Raw genomic sequence first — 27,607 nt, 5'->3', positions numbered from 1 at the left:
GAAAAATCTCTTTTAATTTCGTAGCGAATCATATGCAGTTGCGGGATAAATAGAAGTAGGCTAAAATGATGACGCAACGGATTTATGCACTTGATTTGCCCGCATATCCGCACGCACCGACACTGTTATTTGTTCGCAAAGTCAACAAAAAACAACACTCTATCATAAATAGTTTACAAACTGTCCGTAAATATGAGTACCTATGTTATGCCATTATTATATTTTGTGACCGTTTAGTAGTTGTATTTCAAAATTGTATGTAATAAAACTCGTACGGTAATCGGAAAATGTAACTTGTGTCAAACCACCTGTCTGTAAACCATAGTCCCAAACATAAAGAAATAAATTATCTTTGTCTTTCTTTACTTCCATACCTAAATAATATATAAATAATAGATAAATGTTGTTACGAAATAATCCGCTTACAAACTATCTGAATAGATTTGATGGCATATTAAGTACGCTTACAACGAATGAAACTATTAAGAAAGATTAGTATATAAGCTGTTTATTCAAATAGCTCGGTCGTGTTTTAATGCGGTATTTGTCTTGCTGATTTTTTCTCAGTAATGATGATGTCGTGACTTAGAGATCTCGTGTGTAATGGATATATACGTAATTGAAAAAGGCGCTTGTCGAGAATTTCAAAATTACCGAGGATTTCCTGGCAAAATCTACCCAATATGTCGTAAAATTTGGAGTACCAAAGTAAAAATAGTGAAATGAGTCATCATAAGAAATGTAGTGGATGACGTAGACCTACCCTAAAATAATATTATTATAGTTTAAAAACTAAAAACCACGCTAAAATCGCACAAGGAAAATCGTTAATCCTGATTCCTGACGATGCTGATGAGGAGAATGGGATATTATTAAAATCGTGTATTGTCATCAGTTCTTGATAATTGTTCAAAATTTTAAATTAATCGAACCGTTCGAAGTGGATAAAAATCGAGTTCAAAGATTCCGTTACATACATAGATACGTACATACAACCCAAGCTAATAAAAGCGTGGTATTAATGGATTTTACTTTAGACTCCGCGAATGTCTACGCGCGTTATGACAAACATCCCAGGAAGACGCTATTGCATATCTCCTAGATCCCTTGGTCGTCATCTACAAATAGAAATTCTATTCTACACACGAGAATGTTTTTACACATTCATGACAATACACGTCTCCACTAAGCCTCAATCAGTTTATCTGCAGACGGATCAGTTTCCCAGCCTTCTCTTCCGTCAGCGGCACACCCCGTAATACTCAGTGAGGTAACAATTCATCTTATCTTATCGTTACACTTATTTATCAGTTTGAAATCTTAAATTCATCACGGATTTGTCTTTTTCATAAACTCTGATAAGTTGTAAGTAGAGATGGGCAAAGAACCCGGTTTAAACCCTGTGCAGGGTTTAAACCCAATAAATACCCGTTTATTTCCTCCCACTGGGTATTTATCTGGGTGTTTATAAAATGAGTTAATAAAATCTACACAAAGCTTTTAAAATAGTTCAAATGTTTATTTAATAGATATACTATAGGTTTTTACTGTATTTCTAATGTTTTTACATTTTTAAATATAACATTTTTAGGGGTTCATCTATTTTTATTACATTTTTAATTATTATTTGTTTGACGAAACAAATATCGCACAACTAAAACAAATAAATATACCTCTCGTATACTATTGCACAGGTGGTGTGGGAATATGGGCATATAATGTAAAATGTAATTCTTACGTAATATCTTAATAATTATAGCTTTAAGAAAAAAAATATAAACATTATTTTATAGAAAATTTTAAGTGCAACTTTGGTCCAAGGTACTTTTCGATAAAATTTACCGTTTTCGAGAAAAATCCAGAAAGCCGAAAATTTTGACGTTTGACCCCGAATAAGTGCCGACACACACATCGGTGAGGACTTTTAGAACTCTACTTGTGATGGTAAACCAAAGGTCTCTACGGAAATTTAGCTTTATGTTATTTGATTACTATTTTTATGTCTAAATTGACCGGACTATAAAAACTTCTCTATCAAAATGTTTCAATGTCATTTTCTGTAAATTAAGTAGAAAAAAGTTAAAAAAAGTCTTCCCAAAGTTTAATCTATTATTGTTATTATCTTTGTTATTTTTGGTTTAACGACAAAAAGTTATAGAACTAAAATTATAGATAAATCAATTTGAAACCATAATTGTTCTTACTAAATTTCTGTGCGACGAATAGTTTGCCTGGTAGAGCGTAAAAACGCTTAGTGCCCCTTTTTTCAAGATGGCGGCCGAGGGACAACAGTTGGGACTCCACAAATTAGGATTTAACTGTACACTAAGCCCTTTACACTAATCATTGACATCTATAAAATAAAATTGGGTCTTCGAAAATTGCAACCCAAATGTAACACATCCGAATGGACTATAACATGACTATAACAGCGTAGTTAAATGAAATATGTGCTTTTAGAGCGCATATTTAGTGAATTGTTTACAATATTATTTTAAAAATGATATTACACGAAGAAAATAAAAATATGAATGACAATAGTTTACACCCGCTGTTTGGGTGTTTATTTGGGTTTAAACCCTATTTAACCCAAAATACCCGGTTTAAACCCGTATCCACCCATTGGGTTTAAACCTTCTGCCCATCTCTAGTTGTAAGCCTGTATAAATAGACAGACAAAGTATATGACGAGAAAGATAATAATATGTTCTTTTATTATGAATAAAAAAATATTTATTTTAATGTATGTCAATTATCAACCCATTATTGTCACATTGCTGGGCACCGGTCTCCTCCTAGTGTGAAAAGGATTAGGTCATAGTCCACCGCGCTGGCCAAGTGCGTAACAAGTTTAAGCAAGTGATAATAAATTTCTAATACGTACATAACTTTGAAAAATCAGAGGTGCGTTCCTGGTATTTGAACCTCGGACCTCTCGATCGAGATGCCGAATTTCTTAACCACTAGGCTATCACTGCTTTTATTTCATTTATATCCATTCATTTCTAATAAGACCAAGGCTTAGACCAACACACCATTTAATTATAGGAATAATAAACATGACTCTACATAAGATAACTTTAGGAAACATTTATTAAGTACTTTTAAACTTCTGAGGCGGTAAACAGATAAACGTCTAATACCTTGAATAAGTTAACCTAGATCGAAAAGATAAATACATTATAATATGTATTATTTAACTGCTTGTTTTAGTTGGAAGGTTATGTTTAAGAAGGTTGTTTTACAACTACTTACTTGAAGTAACTATTACTTGTTCCTCAATGATAATCGTGCATTTATCGTGTCGACTTCGGGTAGAATTTGAAAGCCTCCTTACAATTGAGAAAAGGTACCTGGAAAGCTCTTCCGGCAAGGCAATCGTTAATCTAATTGGCTCCCCGTCAACTGATGGCAAAATTACACAGTACCGATGGGAAAATCGCGTGATGACAGCCATTGTTACGTTCAACGGCGATTGGGACAAAATCTTTGTTATTTGGCAAATAGGTGCTTTAGACGCTCCAATTACAGCTTAATCGATCCAGGTACTAAAACTTGTGATCACACGTGATGTGTACATCACACGTGATGTGTGATAAGTTTTATGATAATAGCAGATTTATAAATGGTGATTTCACTTGTGGGATTTTTGCGTGGTTTTTAGCTTTTAAACTTTTTTTTATATTCTGGGAGTAGCAGACAAGCGTGCAGTCCACCTGATGGTAAGCGGCTACTGCCGCACATGGACATCTGTAATCAACCCCAGATAGTTCTAGATATTCCTACCTGAGGTTGGCCACAGATGCGCCGCTACCCCTGAGGACTAAGCTGGAACGCCTCGAAAATGTATCCTCCCTTACCACACCCTACAAACCAGAAAACAGCAGCGCTTAACGCTGCTGCTATGAAGCAGAAATAGGTATGGCGGTGGTGCCGCCGAACTCGAACCAAAATCGAAACTCGAATCAATTATTAACATGAGATGCACGTAAATGCTTCAGTTGTACACACTGTTGTGTGCACGTGATGCGTGCATGTTGCATTTAAACAGGACAATAAAGATGCAGACACAATGTGGATTACAGACACTAAGTACCAACATATATGTTGTTTACGATGCTTTGTTCTTCGGCTACCATAATCTTCGAGGAACGGGACATGTTCAATATATAATAAGTTTATCATTAAACGTATACGGAAATCCAAAAAGAGTCCAGTACACATCTGTGGACATACTGACATACTACAGAGCAATAAAAACATAAATGTAAAAATAAAGTTGTTAAAATAAAACTTACATGTAATAATTATGCAGTACATAATACCTATGCCAGTTTTGAAATAAATATGTTATTATTGTTATTTAAAAAAAAATGATTAAATATTTATTATGATTATTGTTATGATTATGATTATTCTTAGCTTAGAATAAGGTAAAATTAAACCAAATTATTAAACATTGTATTTTGAATTCTTGTTTGTTTGTCAGTGCAACCATTACTTAAATGTTTTTTTGCATGGATTACCTCTACTTTTCACCCCAAAAAGATCAAGTTAAAAGTTAAAAAAATATGTATCATCATCCTAAATAGATGCGATAAAATTTATAATTATTCTAAGTATGTGATAGTTGTATAGTACAGAACACCTCAGTTCTAAAATAGCTAATTATTATGCGGGTCCCATACTGACCCGCTTGTATCTGACAAGGTCAAGGCAACAGCGAATTGTGTTTCGAATGAAAATTAATTTCATAATAAAAAAAGTGGAACACGCTAACGAAAACGAAAGTATTGCGTGGTGCTAGTTAAAAGCGGAAAGCGAGACTTTTTAATAATTATTACCCGTGGCTTAAAAAATTTAAAACTTAGATATTTAAATTTAGTTATTCTAATGTAAAGTTTAGCCTAATTATAAATATCTAAATATATATAACGGAATAACTTTAGTATTGTTGTTATATTTTAAGAAACTTATGAGTTACGAGCTTTTGCCCGCGGCTTCGCTCGCGTTACGCAGTAATATTATTAACTAAGAAGATTTATACAAACTTTCATCCCCTATTTTATGCCCTTGGGGGTAGAATTGATCAAAATCCTTTCTTAGCGGATGCCTACGTCATAACATCTACCTGCATGCCAAATTTCAGCCCGATCCGTCCATTGGTTTTGGCTGTGCGTTGATAGATCACTATGTCAGTCAGTCACCTTTGTTTGAATTATATATATTTAGATGAGCACAGATCTGTGTTATGACGTTTAAGTGAAATCAGTATATTTTTTTTAATCCTTAAAATCAATTAAGCCAACCGACCTATTTGGTAAATCCAATAAAAGAAATAGGTACACTTTCTGATATTATGACGGTAAAAAAATAAGTGACATACATTATAAAGTTTAAACTGTTTATGAAACTATTTAAAGACGTTTTCATTAGACAGTTAAATCTTAAACTGCGGTTTCTTCGAGAACAAAGCGCAGAAAACAAATCCAAAACCGCTACCACTCATATTTTAAGCCAACCAATAATACGTGATTCGCAAGATCGCAATACCGAACGGACAGAGGTCGATCTTGATCTCCATGTGTTACATAACGTTACAACACTGCGGTTGCAACACTGCAGTTACGACCGCTTAAACAGTTTGTCAATATCGATAGACTCTATCATATTTGCCAATACAGTTTTTGTTGGCGATGGTTACTTTTCCGTTTAAGTGTAATTCATTTTTCCTAAATTGAAAAAAAAATATGGGTGGTATTAGCGCAGAACTACTTATAGAACCATTTAATGTAACTATAAAATAGTCAGGTTTCAAAAATATCTATTGAGTTTTTCAGTTTATATAGTTTAAATCTTTATTTAAACATTAAATTCCGGTATTTATCAACCAGATATTAATATCTTTCTTGTTGCATTTGAGCGGGATAATTATAAGGAATCTGACGATTTTACGTGTAGTTATAGGAATTTCCACAGAGTAACATAAGACTTATATTTTCAAAATTGGTCTCTGAAAAATGGGTAAATTTAATGATAGCTAGTGAATAATTTTAACCTTCATAAAAAATGATATGAAATGTATTTTAAAGTACTAAACTACATTATAGCCGATACTCATAAACAGAACTATAAAACATAAATATGAGAATAGACTCAGCTATAAACCTAACCTACGAATATGTGTTAGACATAGGCACAAATAACTTTAAACTTACTATTTTCCTTTACATTTTACTTTTTTATTTACGCGATGATCGAAACGATGCGCAAACGATTAATAAACAATGCCCCAATTTACATAATAATTCAATTACGAATTATGACGCATAATTAGATAATGATTAGATAATTGGACATTGATTTATCCTCACTATCGCAGTTTAATTAGCGGCAATTAACGCGTAACGAATATTAACGTTGCATCAACTGTAAATGCTGTAACGATGCCGTTATCAAATTAAATCGATTTATGCAATTACTATTGAAATTTACCACTAACATCTCTGGATATTTTAAACTAGCAGACCCGGGAAACTTTGTACCGCCTCAAAATTTATTTATCAAATATATTTCATATAAAATATAGCCTATGTTACTCGTAGATAATGTAGCTTTCGAATGGTGAAAGAATTTTTAAAATCGGTCCACTAGTTTTTGAGCCTATTAATTACAACCGAAAACACAAACAAAGTTTTCCTCTTTATGATATTAGTATAGGTATATAAATAAATGACGCTTTCTACACTCATAGCAACATACTAGGACTTTTATGTGTCGTGCGTGCCATAACGCCCAGAAAGACGAATGCAATAACACCCAGGCCCTGATAAGGAATCATTCAGATGTCTGTCTGGCCGGATCGAACCCGGAAACTACTGCGTGTCAGACCGGTATAGTATTTGGTTTGAAATGTGTGAATCGGAAAATTCACTTTTATGAAGACTTCAGGGGCAACAGATTTATGATCAAATTGAAACCTACCTAGGGTTGATTACGGAAACCCATAGGCGGCAGTGGCCCTTACCATCCTTGCCTGCAAGCTGGTGTGTGAAGAAAATTCTTAATAAAACCCCCAAAAAATCATATACAAAATAAACATGTATCCAAAACTATCCACAAGGTCTTAAATTATCTTGCAATTTCAATTAACATAATTGTACAATAAATAATTTCATTTCATTACATGTCACGGTTATGAATAACATTTTTATGATATACAATTTGAATTTTGCGTAATAAACGAATTGATAAATCGATTCGAGTCATAAATTAGTTGTTTTATAGAGTGAAGCAATTCTGGAATTAATTATTGCTTGATTATTTATTTTTGATAAATTAATGATAAAGAACTGAAAAAATATTTATACAATTTGCATACTATATTTGTTCGTATAATTTAAAACCGATATTTGTCTTATTTGCTTTATTTTTACTTATTGATTAATTGAATTGAATGATTAATAATTGGTAATAATTTATGTAATAATATGTTTTTCACTAATATTAGAATTAAATCTGTACTTACTAACAAATATAGATCTCTGTAATCTGTTAAGAAAATGAATTGGACTGAATTAAATTTGTCTTATGAATTCGGGGAGTTACGTTAAAAAGTTTGATAAACGAAATATAATATACAACTAAAATCAGAGGTGCATAGAATCAAACCTCGAATTTGAAGGTGGTAGAACCCTTTGTGGACCCTTTGTGGTCCGGCGGCACCACCGCCACACCTATTTCTACCTAATAACAGCAGTGTTTGGCGCTGCTTTGTTCCGGTTTGAAGGGTGTGGTAAGGGAGACAGACTTTTCCGAGGCGTTCCAGCTTAGTCCTCAGGGGTAGCAGCGCATCTGAGGCCGACCTCAGGTAGGAATATCTAATTCTATCTGGGGTTAATTACAGATGTACATGTGCGGCAGTAGCCACATACCATCAGGTGGACTGCATGCTCGTCTGCTACTCCTATATTATAAAATAAAACCTTGGGACCTTATTAGGCATAAAGTTTCAAACCTGTCACTTTAATTGCTTTAACTTGCAGTTACGAACCAAAAAATGCCCATATAAGTAGCGTGATCGTGTCTATCACTTACATAACAGTTTCGCACGTCAGTTAATTTCTATTTAACGGCCGAGCGTACACCAAATGTTATTGAAACACGCACCAATTGTTTTCGCATGTACTCGCTAAATTTCTATGTAGCGTGTCATTTCACTGTGTACAGTGTACACGTACTACCACATTATTGGAGAAAAAATGTATGTTTAAATTAAATATTGTGTCTTGGACAACAGTAATAACTCCTGAATAAATATTGATATATCTCTCTCACTCTGAGAGAACACCTGTGCCCAGCAGTGGGATAGTAAAGGGTTGACGATATTGATATGGACACTTTTAATAGCTATGGAAATAATGGCGTGAAACTTAGTGTAAATAAAGAATATAAAATTTCTTATGGTAAGTTTAAGGGTGGATTCATTTAAATTAAACCTAATTGATTGTGTCTCACATTGTAGTTAAACCTATATGCTACTACAGAGTCCTAAGTAACAATACAATATGTATTAAAATATATCTTACTATATCCATGAAAAGAAACAACAATATTGCGGCACTGCTAAAAGGTGTATAAGAAATAGATATGTTGTAATCCCTTACAACATACCTATTTCTTCACCTTCACTTCACTTCACCTTATATGCCTTGGTAGTCGAACCAGAGATCTATGGTCGGTAAAGCTTTTGGCTACTAACAAATCAACAAACAAATAAAGTTGCAAAACTCACCAATTTTAGCGCTGCTGAACACAATCAGCGCGTGCGTGTCGTCAACCCACTTGATCTCGAAGCCGGTGTCCTTGTACTCGCTGAACAGCGAGAGCAGGTCGTTCGTCTTGAACTCACTCGGGAAGTCGTACACTTCGACCACATGCGCGAACGTCTCGTCGTACGGGCCGTTGAACAGCGCCTGCCCTCGCGTCTGGTATTGGTCGTACGAGTTTCTCGTCTTCGATATGTGCACTTTCCCCACTGTTGACGTCAACTCCTCGAGTAGAGACGGATCCAAACACTCCCCGCTGTCATCGAACACCGCGTCCCAGTCGTTTTCTTCACGTTTCAACGACACCTTCGCCTCTAACTTCGCTTTTGGTTTTAGTTCAGGCTCTTTCTCCTCAACAGATGTGCTCATAGCCTCATGGTTCTGACTTTCCTCCTCTATCGGATCCGATATCACTAGAACATCCGAATCGAAACTCTGCTTGATTATCCTCTTGCTACTCCTGTTTATTTCCTGCGACGCTCGCTTCAGCTCGTTCGTCTCCGCGTCCTCATCCTTATCGTAAATGTAATCGTTATCGATAATATTGCTTTGTATCTCGTGGGCTGCCATGTTCACTTCGTTCGTATCATTTGTCCTCCAATTCTCGGTCAACTGGTCATCGGGACTGTTGTCCGCGTAGTCGTAAAAACTGGGACTGTAGAACCCTAGCTGTCCATTAGCAAAATAATCTCCTATATAAAAACTCTCGCCTACTTCTAATTCGCTTAAACTATTATCACTATACGGTATTGCACTATCACTATTTGGCACTTGGCATCCTGAAGGCACAGATTCGTTAGCGTCGGTAGATGCAGCTTGGTTGCCTATACTGGGCGCCGTGTGAGATCTTTGATTCCTGAGGTGTGGGGGAGTGTACACGTTGCAGAAGTTCTTGTCGAGAGATCGCTTGGGTGTGTTGTGTGGGGATTTGTCCTTGAGTGCTGGTGACTTGGGGCACTTGGGCGGCTCCGCTGGTTGGGTGGTCCGCTTGTTGGTGTCGGGCGGCTTGTTCTCCTCGGCAACAGTTTCGGCCGTGCGAAGAGCTCTCGGCACATAAACTGCGCGGTCCGGGCGCCGGGGCTTGGTTGAACCGGTCCTGGAGATACAGAAATTGTTGTGTTAGTTATTTTGTAATCATCATTACTTAAAACTAAAAGTAGTGACGTCGATTGTCTCGTATAAAAATATTTTTGCATCCAATGTACTTAAGGAAACTACCGTAATTTTTGGCTACCTGTCTCATTTGTTTGAACAATGTTGACAGGAATTTCTCTGGAAGATATGGAACTGTATTGGGTATTCCATACACTTACAAAACAGTATAAGATACAATAAAATGCCCGCAGTGTAATCCTTAGTCAACAATAAACGCTCACGAAGCCTGCCAATCACCAAACCGGCGATGACCACACACCATTAACACGTAACAGCTAAGGGGGGCAAGGTCGCCGTCCGAATCGTTGCCTCTCACCGACACACTTTCGGCGCACCGTTGCATTCTAATGTTACTTGTTTGTTTACCTTCTTACATTAGCGAATGTGGTGTGACGTTACCAATACACACACGAACATACAAATGGAAACATATACATGTGTAGATGTGTAGTGTGCAGATAAGTGATTGTTGAGTATGTGATAGGCGATTTAGATAGCACCGGCGTAATACCGGTTATGGTTTATGTTAACGAGTAACAGTTACTAACTAATAATGAATAATTGTTGTACGTAAACGATCTGTCTGTTAGACGACCTCCATCACACCGCATTGGTAGGAGCAACACCGTGGTTATAAAATGGGTATACCTATTAGCACTCACACACAAGGGGTAGTAAGAGAACAAAGGATTTAAGAAAGAAATGGATACCATATTTTATGAAGGTCCCATGAAACTGATGAATAAAATAAAATTACCATTCCTAGGAGAAGAGGGTTGTCGGCTAGACATGATCCGCGAGAAACAGAGGGTTCTGGATTAGGGCTCAGCAAGGAAATAAGACTATGAGCTGGAAGGGAGAGATGGTTTTGGTCCCCGGTATCCTAGACCGATATAATATAATGTTATTACAGAACAAATATGTCTTTGGGATCGGTTAAAAATATATTTCAGCACTGCCCACTTTTGATAGCTCGTGCTGTAATACTATTTTAAGGAACATAGTAGAACTTTTCGTGAACGATTAAAAAAACAAAACAGTAATAAAACATCCAAGTATGCTATATTGACAACGTACAACGTAAATAGGTACAAATGTATGCGGAACTAGAATCAACACGTAAGGGCATTAGCAGCTCAACAAAGAATTTACTACAACTATCAATATTTATAGCCTGATAGTTAGACGTGTGTTTTCATTAAATACATATTTATAAGATTAGTAGGGAAACGTAGCTTTTTGTATAAAAGTTAGCAGGAATGCATGCCACGGCGATTATAGCATAGCTAGTGAGAAATTAGATTTATTTTCAAAATACAATTTCATTTCTGGTGATTACGTTTTTTTGTTAACAGAAGTTCTACGAGTACTACTTAAGTCACAAACAAAAAGTAATTTAAGTAATAAGGCAAGGCGTTATTGACATACCATTTATGTATGTTTGGGAGAAAGAGGAAGGGGATGTAGAACAACTTGAATACAAAATAATATTGCAATTTCGTCAGGGAATCAGATGTTGATGTATATTAAAAAATCGTGTATTTTGTTTCACTTCAGAACTTATAATTGAAAGATGGTAGAACACTTTGTTGTTTGTTTCCGGAGGCATCACTACCACACATATTTCCGAATTATAATTGTAGCGTTAAGCGCTGCTCTGTTCTGGTTTTAAGGGTGTGTTACGGCCGAGAGACTTATGAGGCGTTCCAACTTAGTCCTCAGGGATACGTCTGTGGTCGACCTCCCATACTATCTGGAGATGACTACAAATGTTCATAGGTGGCACTAACTTACCATCGGGTGTATTCTCGCTTGCTATTTTTACCACGATTTTATTAGCTGGACCTGTATGTATGTATGTAACGTAATCTTTGAACTCGACTTTTACCCATTTTTAACGATCCGATTAATTTAAAATTTGAAAAATTATAAAGAACCGATGACAATACACGATTTCCTTATCCCATTTTCCTTATCAGGATCGTTAGAAACCAGGATTAACGATTTTCCTTGTGCGATTTTAGCGTGTTTTTTTTTAAACGATAATTATTACATTTAAAAATGTTCGATGTACTGAACTTTTAAAATGACTCGGATCACGCAAAACAATTTCATAACGACCAGAATAAGCATAGACGTGAAGTACTCTCCAGTGCACGGCAAATGTTAAGCGGAACGACTCGAGTCTGTGATGCAATATGCCAGGCACGAAATGATACAGTCTAATACATAATTTGACGTCGGGAAATACCTAACTAAACCATTGGACAGTGCTAGTAATATACCTGTATATTAGGTATGTGATAATGTAAACAGTATTAATCTGTTTTCGTAATAGCCTATCAAAAAACAAACAATTGCCCAAGTGCGATTCGAACTCGAAGTCGAGGTCGAAAGTCTAGGGTTCCGTACCACCAAATTTTCAAAAATATATAATTTTGAATTTGTTATCATAGCAGCCATAAAAGTTAATGCATTGTGAAAATGTTAAGTGTCTAAGTGTTCAAGAGATCTATCTCTTTACTCTACTCTACTCTCGAGGACTCTAGTCCTGTGATAGACTGACACACGGCGGAGGTAATTATTTTGGTGAACAAATCTTTTAAGATCTGTGTGTGTGATCTGTAAATAAGTGTGTAACACGCTTTTTCGTGTACGTAAGTGGAACAATTTAAAAAATATTTTAATAAATAAATACCGTATGAAGGCAGGAAGGAAGGAAGAGGCAGGTATATGATAAGGAAGAGGCAGAAACATTTCAACCTAAGGGGTAGCAACATTAGTGTCCGACTTAAGGTACAACTCTTATCTGATGTGCATTAAAAACAGAAAATATATTTCTATCAAAGCTAAGCAGAGGAAGAAATCATGCAGGAACTGTATAACAACTAGAACACAATCTACCTATTCAAAGTAATAAATGTCAACCGTAGATAAAGTTAATGTACAGGTTAATATCTACCTACTTGAAAGCCCTTTAAGATTACCATAGATACGTTTAATATTACCTTTACGAACTATTGTGTGTCTAACAAACGCGGAAGGCACTCACATTGTGGTAACATCAATGCGAACGCCGCAATATCTGCAATCTCTGCAATCTGTGCAACAACGCAACCTAAGCAATGATGCAACGCGGCGGCCACACTACGTTAAACTTTGAGAATGCAAGCAGTTAAAAAGAGATTAGCTTACTTACGTTAAAACTCATCTCAATAAAGTTTTAAACTCTAAATACCTTTTGTTTATATACGTCTCTCGCTCACGGAAGACTAACTTAAAGATCCTTTTTGAACTACAACCCTTACTGACATAAGTTTTACAGTTTAATAAGGGTCGTCGCGGCATAACGTATTGATGAAAAGTGAGGACAAAATTTATTCTTAAGTAAAAATATTTACCGATAATCTTTTGTCGTTGAAGTAAATATTACATCGTTAGTAATTATCTCAATAGGTAGACAATGATATTTATGTAATATCTAATCGCCGATAAGAATTAAGTTCGTTTTTGATAAAAAAAAAAAATAGTGTCTAAATTACTATAAAACAGATACTGTGTTTTGATATGAAGAGTGTGTCCAATCCAACTTGTCCTCAGGGATACAGAGAAATACAGAAGAATACAAAGAAACCAAGTGTTCACTGATTTACTTCCACGTCTGTAATTAACCTTGAGTAGGACAGGAGCCTAATTCAACTAGCCTTTTTAATAAACTTTTCTTACAACACACTTCAAACTAGAACACAACCACTAATATAAGGCACCTACGTTATAATTGTAAGATTACTTCCATAATCTTGTCCTATAAAGGCGAAATACAGAAGAATACAAAGAAACCAAGTGTTCACTGATTCACTTCCACGTCTGTAATTAACCTTGAGTAGGACAGGAGCCTAATTCAACTAGCCTTTTTAATAAACTTTTCTTACAACACACTTCAAACTAGAACACAACCACTAATATAAGGCACCTACGTTATAATTGTAAGATTACTTCCATAATCTTGTCCTATAAAGGCGAAATACAGAAGAATACAAAGAAACCAAGTGTTCACTGATTCACTTCCACGTCTGTAATTAACCTTGAGTAGGACAGGAGCCTAATTCAACTAGCCTTTTTAATAAACTTTTCTTACAACACACTTCAAACTAGAACACAACCACTAATATAAGGCACCTACGTTATAATTGTAAGATTACTTCCATAATCTTGTCCTATAAAGGCGAAATACAGAAGAATACAAAGAAACCAAGTGTTCACTGATTCACTTCCACGTCTGTAATTAACCTTGAGTAGGACAGGAGCCTAATTCAACTAGCCTTTTTAATAAACTTTTCTTACAACACACTTCAAACTAGAACACAACCACTAATATAAGGCACCTACGTTATAATTGTAAGATTACTTCCATAATCTTGTCCTATAAAGGCAAACACGTATTCAATAGAGAACTTTTTACATTCAGAAGTAGGTTCATAAAAAGCATTTCACATTTATCTTTGTGCAACAGTTTAAAAGTCGCAGGTAGAAGGTCAAACTAGTCAAAAAAAATGACAGTGACTAATGACTTGAGAAAGGTATCTAAGACCGTAATAGTATTGCCACTCATATAAAAAACAGGCTGACTGTAACTTTAAACTCATAGTTCAAAACATTATTATAATGTGATAGAACACTTGCATATTTGAATGGTGGTAGAGTCAGTATGGTTTGACGTGGGAAATACCAACGCCACAGAGATTTTTGAGTGAAGCAGTATTGCGCTTACGTGGGAGGATGTAGAATATCTACATCCTGATTGACCGGCTGAATTACATATGTGGCGACCTCATGAATGGCAGAAATTCTTCTGTGATCGACTTCATGTAGAATCTGCTCCATATGACACAACCAATCTATATTGGAGACACATGTTGGAGGTTGTTCCAGGCTTTCTCAGCGCAGTGGAACATAAAATTACATTCAGTTGATTCTCGGCTGTACTTGGATTAGGGACTCATGCTTATATCAAGGGACATTAACTGCAACCAACCCTAATGTAAATGACAATTCTTAGAATATTAGTTCTCTCAGAGAAGAAATCTCTAATAATAGAATCTAAACCATATGGTCTTTATTTCTTTCAACAATGGTACTATGACACATTAACATGACAAGTAATACTGTAAAATCTACATAATTAAATACCTTTAATACATAACATATATCAATATTATTGTCAATAAAGTATACAACGGCAGCGGTATAGACCATGTATGTTAGTCCATATACATATTAGGGAAACGAAGTCAGGGGCACAGGCTAGTGATATATGTGTTACGAATTACAATTATGACGCATACGAAGGTTTTTCCTCTTATCAACTCACGCTTAGTCAGTAATTGTAATGCTATTTATAAACAAGCAGATATACTCGTATTTGTACGGATATAACATTGTTAAAATATGAAATATTTTGGTAATTATTATGAGTATGTACGAATATAAAAATATCCGATATCAGATATATATCATCATAGGATCACTGGATAGCGTGGTTACACTCATTTTATACTGTGTTAAATGTTTTTATTGTGAAATTTAATTAGGAATCAAGGATACGGTCCACCTTATGGTAAGTAGTTACAACAGTCCATAGCCTTTGTAATCTATCCCAAATGTGAGTTAACTTGAGGTCGCCCACAAATGCATTGCCACCACAGGAGTAAATTAAAATGTTAATTAGAGATAATGTAATCTTATCTGACTCACCACACCCTTCAGAACACGTCCGCTTAGTATGCTGTTATGACGCAAAAAAGATATGGCAATAATGGTTCAAAATCACGAAATACCACGTTTAAATTAATCCATTCGTAAACATGAAAGCCAAACAATCTGTCGAACTAATTACGTCGTACACTGAACCTTGCCACATAGATTACAGAGTTATCGATAACAAAATTTACACAACATTAATCAATGTTATCGACACCTGTGACAACACAAGTGTATTCAAAACGTCGAAAAACCCAAATAAAAACGTAAACTCACTCGTTATCAGATTCTGACCCCGCCAAGGTCGACATACGACCTTTGACTCAACAATCACCACAAACACTCACTACACAAACACAATAAAATCAGTACGTCAATAGCACACGACAAATTAATCGATATGTCAATAAAATCGAGTACACACGTCCGTCCGCGACCACGGTTGACCCGCGAATGAAGTAGGAAGTATTGCAACTAACCTGATCTTTTCCTGAGGCTGCGTCCGCGCGTGCGCCGCCTTCCAATCCCCCACCGGAGCGCCTGCGAAACAGTGTTACATAAAGTCACCATCGTTTGTTGGGCAAATGGGATTTTTTTGGGACAACCCAGTAAGACTTCAGAGGGAAAAAGCAAGACAAGCCTCGTGGAAATTTAACGAAGCGTCATAGTACGTTCGATGATTGTTGCAACTCTGACAATCTGGCAATGGTAATATTTGTACCACTTAACGATAAGAATCGGGGTAGCATTTTTACTAACGTGGTTTAATAACGTACCACCTCCAAGAAGTTTCGGTTATTCTCTATCCTGACTTACTAATGTAAATTTTGGATGAGTTTCAGGAAGAGTGAACAGCATTTGTAATATATGATAATTTCTACTCTTACGGCCGTCAAAATGTTTGTATTCGACAGTTGGTTTTATGATAAAATTACTTTCGGTCGATTCCAAAACTTCGTAAACTGATGCACAGAGTAGACTTCCTGATGTCTTTCAATAGTTACGTTCGATTTGGTCCATTGCTCATGGACGTTTGTCAATCGAACACGAACCAAGAGCAAATGCATTCAACCAGTGAACAGATGACCATTCCAGTGATGATTTATCAATAGCTAAACTTGTTAAGGAAACAATTCCCCCACAAAATACCCTTTTTGATAATATAGGAGTAGCAGACGAGCATGCACTCCACCTGGTGGTAAGTGGCTACTTCCGCCCATAAATGTCTGTCATCAACCTCAGAACCCTTTGTGGTTCGACTCCGGCGGCAATACCGCCACACCTATTTCTGCATAACAACAAACGTGTTAAGCGCTGCTGTGTTCTGGTTTGAAGGGTGTAGTAAGGGAGATATACATTTCCGAGGCGTTCCGGCTTAGTCCTCAGGGGTAGCGGCGTATTTGTGGCCTAACTCAGGTAGGAATCTTAACCTATCTGAGGTTGATTGCAGATGTCCATGGGCGGCAGTAGCCTACCATCAGATGGACCGTACGCTCGTCTGCTATTCCCATATTACAAAAAAAATAATTTTACAGTCCATAAAATAGCAAAATGATAGAATCACGAGTATTGCATCAATTTGGCGAGCGTGGTTCCCATGCCGTGGCTGGAGGCTTGTTTCTGTTGCGTAGCTGATACCTATCTTGTTGCAAAACATTACTCTTAGTACTCTTATGCACGCCTGTGTGGTTACAAATATCTGTTGGTTTTGTATAGCTGTTTGTTCGTTAAATCTTATAGCTTTCGCAATGCTACACAATATTATTTACAATGCTATTGCAGCGAACTTTCTTATCGCACATCTCAGTGCAATTTAGCGAAGTAGAGCTAACGCGAAAATTAAGATGATCTCGATATCTTGACATCGACATAATTGCTATAGTAACATATACAATTTAATTACCCACTACTGTTGTTTAATTTAATTATATTTGATGTTTAAGGATTTTTTGACTAATTTGAATTTTGTATGTAATTTTAATTTATGACCAGTTAATATTTAATTTCATTATCAATATTTGAATTAATTTGTTTTCACTACACTAACGCATTAGGTTAGCCTGTAATGTTAGGTGTAAGTTACCGACATAGCTCTCAAAATAAGCAAGCTGAAGTGGCAATGGGCTGGCCACATAGTTCGTAGGATCGATAACCGGTGGGGTCGGAAGGTCCTCGAATGGAGACCACGTCTCGGCAAAAGGAGTACAGGACGCCCCCCGACCAGGTGGACTGACGACCTGAAGCGGATGGCGGGTAACAGCTAGATGCAGACGGCTCAAGACCGGTCGGAGTGGCGCAGACTAGGGGAGGCCTATGTCCAGCAGTGGACTAGTAAAGGCTTATGGATGGATGGATGGTTAGGTGTAAGTTTTGAGTAAATAAATAAATAAAAATAAATGGACTTTGGATGAATTTATAAACAGCAGTTTGCAGTTTACTCGTATGTGAGGATAAGTTAAACCTGCTCTTAGACACTTGTTTAACCATCTCCACATAAGAAGAGAAGTCCTGAAGTCGACCTGAATTCGACCACAGCAGTTTTATGAGGACTATGTTGAAATTAAAAAAGAAATATTCTGCCTTACCACAAGAGAGTGAAAACTGCTGCTACACAACTTGTATATATATGTAGCTATAGTGCCACCATAGCCGAACGCAAGTTATACCATTACAGTGACTTCTAATAAAATAAACTTTGTCGCTATCATAAAATACTGCAATATTTTTGTACTGATAAGAACGTTAGTGCCAAATTCGATAAATAACTACGATATAAGTTGCAAACTGTTAAGATTAGGCTCGCAGTATGTGCGAAATTGTTGACCCAGATAGCAAAGTACGATTTAAAAAAAGATTTTATCAGGAAATTAGTCAGAAAGAGCACAGTTCAGTTCATACCATGTATAATATACTCGTGAATAACATAATCGCGACACATTGAAAATAGACCTATATATACCAAAACAAATGACCAAATGTTTTTACTTTAATAGTAGAATATAAGATGGTGATAATAAGTACAAATAGCAAAACAAATAAATCATTAAAACATCGAGGTTAAAACATCATTAAAAGACATAAAAATTAAAAAAAACATTCCATTCAATATACAGGTTAATTAGAATCATAAGTAATTTTGACTGTAATGAAAGTCATTAAGAATATTGGAAAATTCAAATTACCGTAATAATATGACAACTTGGCTATGACTCAGAATAAATTAATCATATTTACCAATCTTTTTAGCAGTCCTTGATTTTAGATGGATAACACCCACTCATGAACATAGTACGATTTACATTTAAAGTATTTAGTTTTTAAATACATTACAGGATATAATAAATTAATAACAAATAATAATACATATTGAGAATTATCATCATTAACTCATTATTGTCCGGATGGGCACGGTCTCCTCTCAGAATGAGAAGGATTAGGCCATAGTCCACTGCGATTGCCAAGTGAGTATTGGTAGACTTGAGATTGAGATTTATACCTACCTTTAGACATACCTTTGAGATTTTTGTTTTATAAATCTATCAGGTATGCAGGTTTCCTCACGATGTTTTCCTTCACCTTTTAAGCAAGTGATAATTAATTTCTAATACGCACATACATTTGAAAAATCAGAGGTGCGTGCTTGGGGTTTGAACCTCGGACCCCTCGATTGAGAGACCGAGTTTCTTTACCAATACTAGGCTATCATTTAGTATTAACATAGTAGGAAATACAATAAATCAATTCATGTTAACTTTACCCCTATTTAATGCCTTCAATCGTAATCAAGAATAATTGTAAACGTTAATGAAGACATGTACTAGAAAACATTAAATTGGAAAGTAACGTAACATCTGTTAGGGAAGGGTCTAGAAAGTTCTTAGGTTCGCCGCTACCAGGAAAACAGTAGAACACGCCACAAAAACTAGAACCGTTGCACCAATCCAAATACGTTACACGGAAGTGCAGAAAAACTTCGTATTTGTGGAAATTTACTTTAATCTATTTATTAGATAATGTAACTTACTAAAACTTGTTAGTCCAGACAACCTACATTTATCAGTGATTGCCGATTTAGTTGCTTTCGAGAACGATCTAACGCTATACTCCGCACACGCCTGCATGCCGGTCGCAACCACTTTTGCAACCCCGATGCAGCAAGTGAAAACGAAAAATGCGACGCGGAATTAATACAGTATTTTTGATAGAACGACAGACAGATTTTTGAGAGAAGACAGAACGCAGAATGTCGCTAAAACGTGATGCAGCATCGATACAATCGCGAATACGCAAATCTATCCTAAATGTAGCTAGTCTAAGGCCGTTAGAAGACTATTTACTACCTTACGCTAACTTGACAGACTGACATCTTGTATTTACAATTATTTCATTAAAATCCCCTTCCTATTACATAATGGTACATGTGGTTTTGTGACCACAATTTAACGGGTTCTAGTCATGTACTCTACGGGCGATTACAAACAATCTTTTACTCTACCGATTTGCTTTCTAATTACTGTCTCTGTTCTCTCAATTGTAGGATTTTCATGGTTGAATTTGAAACAATTTCGAACAATCTATTCCTTTCCTTTTCCTACACGCTATTGCATCGTAATTTGCTGTTGTGTACTTATATTATGTGTTTGAGATACTTTTCTAAGATCACCTTTTAGTCTCAAAGAACCTTCGAAGAAAAAATCATCTTAATTTCCCTTTATCTATAGCTATAATATTTCCCATATACCATTTACTATTTATACATGATCCTCCCCATCACGCTAATGCCTTCTGCAGAGTACGGGCATTCTCTAAGAGGAAGAGAGGTTTAAGCCATAGTCAACCGCACTGGTCAAGCGAAGAAGATTATAAGTTTTTTAACTTTTAAACAACACTCAGACATGAGGTTTCCTAATGATGTTTTCCTACACGCATATCCGACTCGCATTCCATAAACTATGTCAGCAACATAAAAATTCTCTTTGATTACCATCACCTTTACCATTACCCATCAACCCTTATAACCAAATTATCAACTAACCATCCCTTATCAACATCTGGTTCATTTGCAACAATTACACACTTATCATCGTTATGACCTTATCACTCAAGGTGTCCGCGTTACCGCGTGCCACTTTCACTCTCGCCGGCGCTGTGACCCACATTCTCGACCATTACACTTTAACGGCCGACCACCGACCACTCGCTTGCATCATTTTACCGATTATGTCATTGGCATTTCGTTAGTGTATCGTTGGTAGTGTGTGAAGGACGAATTCTTTCCTGTGTTTTAGTGGTCTATTGTAATCCAGATTACGCACGTTGTTATTAATGAACCTATTGAATGTTTTTCCAACCAAAAATCGAAATTTGACAGAATATGCTGCCCAAATGTTTTTCCTACCAAAAATCCAAGTTTGACAAATGCTGCCTTATCAGCGTAGCGTGACTTCCTATAGATAGTGTCACATTTCAATCTTATGTAGTCAAAAATGTATATATTGATTATTAATAACGGACATTAATTTATTAACCGTATGTTTTAACTACTCTTGAACTATCCATTTACAAAACAGCTAAGTTTTCGAACTGGAGAAAAGAGCAATATGAACATAGATAATAGCATAGGCAGTAAGCTTTGAAATTACTGAGAGACAGTTCAATTTGTGTTTGTAGCAGGTTTCAATCTTAGCTATTCCTTACTAATTTTATAAATGCGAAAGTGAATTTGTTTGTTTGTTGGCTTGCTTGCTATGCTTTAATTACCAAAACCGATCATCGTGAAATTTTGTACACACGTTGTCACGGGTGATAAGGACATAGGATAACTTTGATTCCGAAAAAGCACATACTGGTCCCCAGGGATAGATAACTATTGTCATGGATTTCTGAGCGCGAGCGGAGCTGCTGGTAAAAGCTAGTAATGTATATTTGTTCCAACAACTTTTCAAACTTAAGTGTGTTTCGATATATCATGTCGATAACTACAATTTCTTGATATGTTGTGCAACTGTTTACTTGCGATTCCGACTGAACCAGTTCTGCGAAGGTAATACAAGAAAGTTTATTTTATTGTATTATTCTAAATTAAAAGTTGTTAATCATAAAATTGATGTTTATTCCATATCGATAAAAAAACGCGTATTACGATTACAATAAAACAACAAAAATGAATTTTGATCAAGTTGCAAATTATTATGTACCGTTTAATGGAAGGGTCATAAGCCTTTAATTTACAACCTTTTAATACTATGTTAAATATTGGTAGAGGTATTTAATTGCTATTTCCCTAAAAAGTCATTATCATTAGCTATGGATTCTTTGAGAACAACGGTTCGACTCCGATCCACTACCGCCCTACTTCCGCTCACGGTTCCCAACTTAGGGGATTTCCCCCCAAATTTAGGGGGTAAATGAGTGGGATGGGATTTTTTAGGGGTTTTATATGTGTAGGGGTATTTTTAGGGGCTAGTTAAAAAAAAATAGAAACGGGAAACGGGAAGCTGGCACGGCGTCAAAAAAAAAAAAAGGAAACATGTTCTGAGCCGGCCAGGTGAGCAAAAAAAAAGGGAGCGCACCTAAACTGTGATATATTTTTAGGGGAAGTTTCAAATAAGTGAGGCAATTTTAGGGGGTTTTGACTTAAGTTTAGGGATAAATATTTCTGAGAGTTGGTAACACTGCTTCTGCTTCAGAAGAGCCGTGTAAGGCCGTTTGTCCACCGCCACCGTCACCGAACCGATACCGAGAACGAGGTTATTTTGGACCGATTTTAATATGACGTGACGGCGATAGTTTGTCCACCACGACCGATATCGCCGGTTTAGTTTGTTCCAGCTGTAACGCGTGTGACGGAAGTGTATGGACAAGTTTCAACGTGTTTTATATCGCCGGCACATCGGCCCGTCAAAATCTCGGTGCCGATCTAGCGGTCACGCCGATCTACTCGAAATATCGGCGGCAGGCATATGACGGTGCTCGGGTGACGGACGTGCGGCTATAGTAAATGTATGTACCGCTGCTTCGGCGCCGTCATTTATTATCGGTATCAGTTCGGTGACGGTGGCGGTGGACAAACGCTGTAAAGCTGTCGATATGCTATAAATGTTGTTGACTATTGAATTTAAAGCAATTAAAGGGTTTTAAGCACAGACCTGTTTTTCTGTTTTAAGGTAGCTTTTCTAATTTTCTTAAGAAAAATGCGTCTGTGATCGGCTTAAAATAGGACTCAAATCTAATTAAATACCAATTTATATACGGATTTTAGAAATCAACCAATCAATCATAGATGTTTGTTTTTTTTTTTTTATAATATAGGAGTAGCAGACGAGCATGCAGTCCACCTGATGGTAAGTGACTACTGCCACCCATGGACATCTGTAATCAACCCCAGATAGGATTAGATATACCTACCTGAGGTCGGCCACAGATGCGCTGCTACCCCTGAGGACTAAGCTGGAATGCCTCGGAAAAGTATGTCTCCCTTACCACACCCTTCAAAACGGAACACAGCAGCGCTTAACACTGATGTTATTAAGCAGAAATAGGTGTGGCGGTGGTGCCGCCGGAGTCGAACCACAAAGGGTTCTACCACCTTTAAATATACCATTTGTTAAACATAATGTGGGTTGTATGGTCGTTTTCGTCATTAAGAAATACTCCAAAAACCGCTTAATAGCTGTGAAAAATACTTTTGTTGTTTTTTAGGCCCAGTGGTCAGAAAGTTCGCTATGAATTTTAGGTCCGACGTTCGAATCCCATGACTCTTCGTTTTTAACAAAGTTAAATTAGAGTGAGCATGAGCGAATTAAATTTAATTATCACTTGCGTAACCGGTAAAGGACAATATTAAGAGGATACCTATGTGCCTGATATTTCTTGAGAAATCTTTTCAAGAGGGTGTAAGATCCGGTGGACCACCTTCCATTCTGATTTGAGACACGTGCTCAACATTAGGCCAATAATTAGTCGTCGAACCGCCAAAACACGGCACCTTTTCCACCATAACAAAATCCAATCAACCCACTCCAACGAAACAAGACAGCCAATCACTATCATCACGAAAAGCGAACATGCAACATCAAATTTTACATAACAGGAAACACAACGGCAGCCGGAACCTCGCCACTACAACGAGACACGCGACAATGAGATATCTAATTATTTCTCTTACATTTGAAACGAATATCGTCGCGTGGTTGCGTTCGGTTAATAAAATTTCTTTAATAAAAAGCGTATTAATTGAGTAATTATTTTGTAGTAACGCGAAATAAAAATAAGTCTTGATTTGTATTAGAAATTTTAGATTTTTTAAAATTAGAAATTAGAAATTTAGACGTTAATTGTATTGTTTGTAGTAAGTGACATTTAAGTATGTTTAATGCTATCATTAAAAATAAATAAGAGTTCAAATGTTTTCTTTGAATAACAAAAATGCCTAACGAAGCTAAAAAATTTAGTTGGACATCGCAAAATAAAGACTTTAAAGAGATTCAAAGTTAAACAAAGTTTCCCCTGCCATAATAATAACTGTACAGGAAACCAGTCAAAACATCCTAAAACCTTTTTATAAGGTTGAAATAACAAATGAGCATGCGGTCCACCGTATAGTAATTGGTCACTGCCGCCCATAGAAATCATGGTCAACTCCATGTAGAACAGAGTTACAGAGATGCGTTGCCATTCTTGAGGACTAAGCACAACCACACTCTTCCACTAAAACACTGCCTCACGCTAGTTGCATTGGCGTGGCACTGGTACTTCCCAGGTCAAACCGTACTAGCTCTACCTTTCGAAATGGAAGCATACAGCACCCAAACAGCAAAACAAAGAGTGCAGCGACACCACAAACATTGTCATTTGCGTAATGCGATGTACAAACACCGCTAACGTTTGGCCGCTTGCGTTTAGCGCGGCGAGACGTTGTGCGGACTTGCTTGCGAAATGTGTGCGCACACACCGTGACCGCTGTGCCACTGGTACTATTAATCGTTATCTTTTTTGTAAAGATAGATTAACATTCCATACTGGAGCGTTGTATAGATTTTTGTTTTTTTTTTTTATTGATCGAAATTGTTACGAGAACGATACGGTTTGGCTTTCTTTTTTAATTTATACAAAATATCTTAAAATGGACATTATTGTTGAGACCCGAAAACTTGATGCATCTGGATGTGGGCATCAGTATTTACTTTAAATTAATTATAAATAAATTTTATCATCACCATACGATTTATGTGCAACTGTTCACAAGTTACAATCATAAAAGACTTTACAAGCCAATAGCCCGAAAATTTGAACAGAAGTTCCATAATAATCTCCAAAAACCACAATCTGCACGGGAAAACCTCTTGCCTTCAAAACTTTTATCAAACTAAAACACATGTATCTATAATCTAAGCACATTGATTTTAAATAAGACAATTCTATCTAAGATATGATAAGATAAGATAAGATAAAAAAGATACGACACTCGTACAACTCACCCTGGCGGCATATCGTGGCGTCCTCACGTTCTGCTTGAGTCAGACCCATGGCCGGTCGCGCGCACGCTACATCACTGTAACACAAAAAACACGATTAATTAGCTGCACTTATTTTACAGCGAAATGAATTCCGAAGAAAGCTGTGTTCTGGTTTGAAAGGAGTCAAACTTCAAAAAGTTTTTGAGTCTCTTATATTCTACCTAAACTTGTCTCGTGCTATAAAAGCAATGTACATACGATTAAAACATTAGACATTTTTGTACAGTCGCCTGCATCCGCGTTTGCAACTATGCATCATAATCAAATGGCGATGACGCGATCTCGCTTCACGTAATTTTCGTGCGATGCTTGCGTCACAGCTTAGCCCAGTTAGAAAATTTCTTTGACGAATAAAAATTATTAATCTATTTTTTAATTTAAATTGAGTATGAATGAAAAATGATGCATGTGACGCGAGGCTTGTATGTCCTGCAAATTTATGCAAGATACAAAGTAGCAACGTCAGAGAGACTTGGATGGATGACCGCTATTGCTTTTTAGGGTTCCATACACAAAGGTTAAACAGAACCCTATTACTCCGCTGTCCGTCCGCCTGTCACAGGGCTCTATCTCCTGAACCGTAATAGGTAAACACATGAAATTTTTACAGAGTATATCGACGAATATTTTTACAGAGTTTTACGATAGCAACAAATACTAAAAATAAAAATAAAAGGGAAATAAAGGTGGTCGCCATACTAGTAATAGCTATTTTTTTTTCAAATCTCATTTATTCAAAATTTATTCATATAGAACACTTTAAAAGTCAAGAAAATACCACCGCATCAGAAGGTTTTTCGATATGGAGAAGAAGCGGCGCAAATGCAAATTTGCATCTGTTAAGATGTAATTATTGATGTTGGTTCTGGAGTTATTATATGCGGATTTATATACATACCTTAACAGACGCGACTTATAGCAGACCACGGTGCGGCGTTCGTCGTTGACCCCGATGGAGAAGGTGGCGAGCTCGGGCAGGCCCAGCTGGTCCACGCAGCGGTGGATCAGGAACCGACGGTAGTTGCTCACCGGCGGGAACACCAGGACACTGCAGCAGAATGTATAGTGTTATTAGAGTTCCCTACCAAAACGGTAAAAAGGTGATCCTGTTATTTGTTTACGTTAATTCTATTAAGCAGTAATAGCCTAGTGGTTAAGAAACTCGGTTAAATTTGAACCTCGGCCTCTCGATCGAGAAGTCTGAGGTTCAAATTCCAGGCATGCACCTCTGATTACAAATGTTTAGAAGATTAGAAATTAATTATCACCTGCTAAACGGTGAAGAAAAACATTGTGAGGAAACCTGCATACCTGAGAGATTTATAAAAAAAAAATCTAAAAGGTGTGTGAAGTCTACCAATACGCACTTGGCCAGCGCGGTGGACTATGTCTTATCCTTCTCATTATGAGAGTCTGTCCCATTACTGTCCTGTAATGAGACAATCCATTACTGGACAATAATGGATTGATTGATGTGTTAATTCTATTATTAAACCTGTGCTGTCTGTCTGCCTGCCACAGAGCTGTAACTCTTAACCATATTAAATAGAAATTTTACTTGAAATTTTTACAAAGTATGTATTTCTGTGGCTGCTACAGTAACAAATACTTAAATAATATTTAATGTATTGTATACTAAAACCTTCCTTGAAAAATTTGCTTGCGAATAATCAAAACCCCATCCAAATTGGATCAGAAGTTTCTAAGAAAGTCTCAGTAATACAAGTGTACACACATACATACATAACGTTTGAATACAGCACCTTCATTTTTTAAATCTGTTAAAACACTTTATAATATATCACAATGAATGTACTTCTAACGCTGATTATAACAAGGTGGTAAGGAATACTCCCTATGCGAGTTTAAATTGCACTGGGTAATTTTTTTAAAGGAGTGAACCAGGATGCAGTTGTTCTGATAGTACGAGCTTACTGCTACCTGTGGATCTATAATCAACTTTAAATAATAATGGAGTCATAAAGTTGGTCTCAAATCGAATGACTATTCTGAAGACTCAACCGGAATTTGTCTCAAACATGCATTGCTGACAAGACAAAACACAAAAACTTACCAGCGTTTAAATGATTTGTTTATAGAAACAATTTATGTAAAGATTATTCTACTACAATCAAACCGCAATCCAAATCAGGAGAGTATGATGTGTTTTAAGATACTTACCCTTGTCTGAATCCATATTGTTAGCATAAACATAAAAATATTTCTTTAACATATTGTTGATGAATAAAAACTATTAAAGTTTCAAAATTTGGTCTCATTTCTATATGTATCATAATTATGCTAATCTGTTATTATGGTTATTTCACCATTACAGGGCCTTAATTT

At 36.4% G+C, this 27,607-nt stretch overlaps 1 protein-coding gene across 3 annotated transcripts in view; it reads right to left on the bottom strand.

Moving 5' to 3' along the window:
• LOC140745315 (uncharacterized) overlaps positions 1–27,607 on the bottom strand; it is a 39,432-nt gene that overhangs the window by 10,591 nt on the left and 1,234 nt on the right. For 2 of the 3 annotated variants that reach the window (XR_012102651.1, XM_073077091.1), the window contains exons 2-5: positions 26,160–26,309; positions 25,223–25,296; positions 16,223–16,283; positions 8,795–9,924 (exon numbers count right to left, since the gene is read on the bottom strand). Coding sequence is in view for 1 of the 3 variants with exons in the window: in XM_073077091.1 (XP_072933192.1) it covers positions 8,795–9,924; positions 16,223–16,283; positions 25,223–25,271 (1,240 nt within the window). In the remaining 2 variants the exon portion in view is untranslated. Of the gene's footprint in view, positions 1–8,794; positions 9,925–16,019; positions 16,197–16,222; positions 16,284–25,222; positions 25,297–26,159; positions 26,310–27,607 lie in introns of those variants that run through there. The other variant, XR_012102652.1, reaches the window with a different exon arrangement.

Source organism: Epargyreus clarus, unplaced genomic scaffold (genome assembly GCF_041222505.1).
Source record: "Epargyreus clarus isolate Ecla_fem2 unplaced genomic scaffold, WU_Ecla_fem_2.2 ptg000010l, whole genome shotgun sequence".
NCBI lineage: Eukaryota > Metazoa > Arthropoda > Insecta > Lepidoptera > Hesperiidae > Epargyreus > Epargyreus clarus.
Note: the sequence above shows the minus strand (reverse complement) of the source record. Positions and strands in the feature narration are given on the sequence as shown.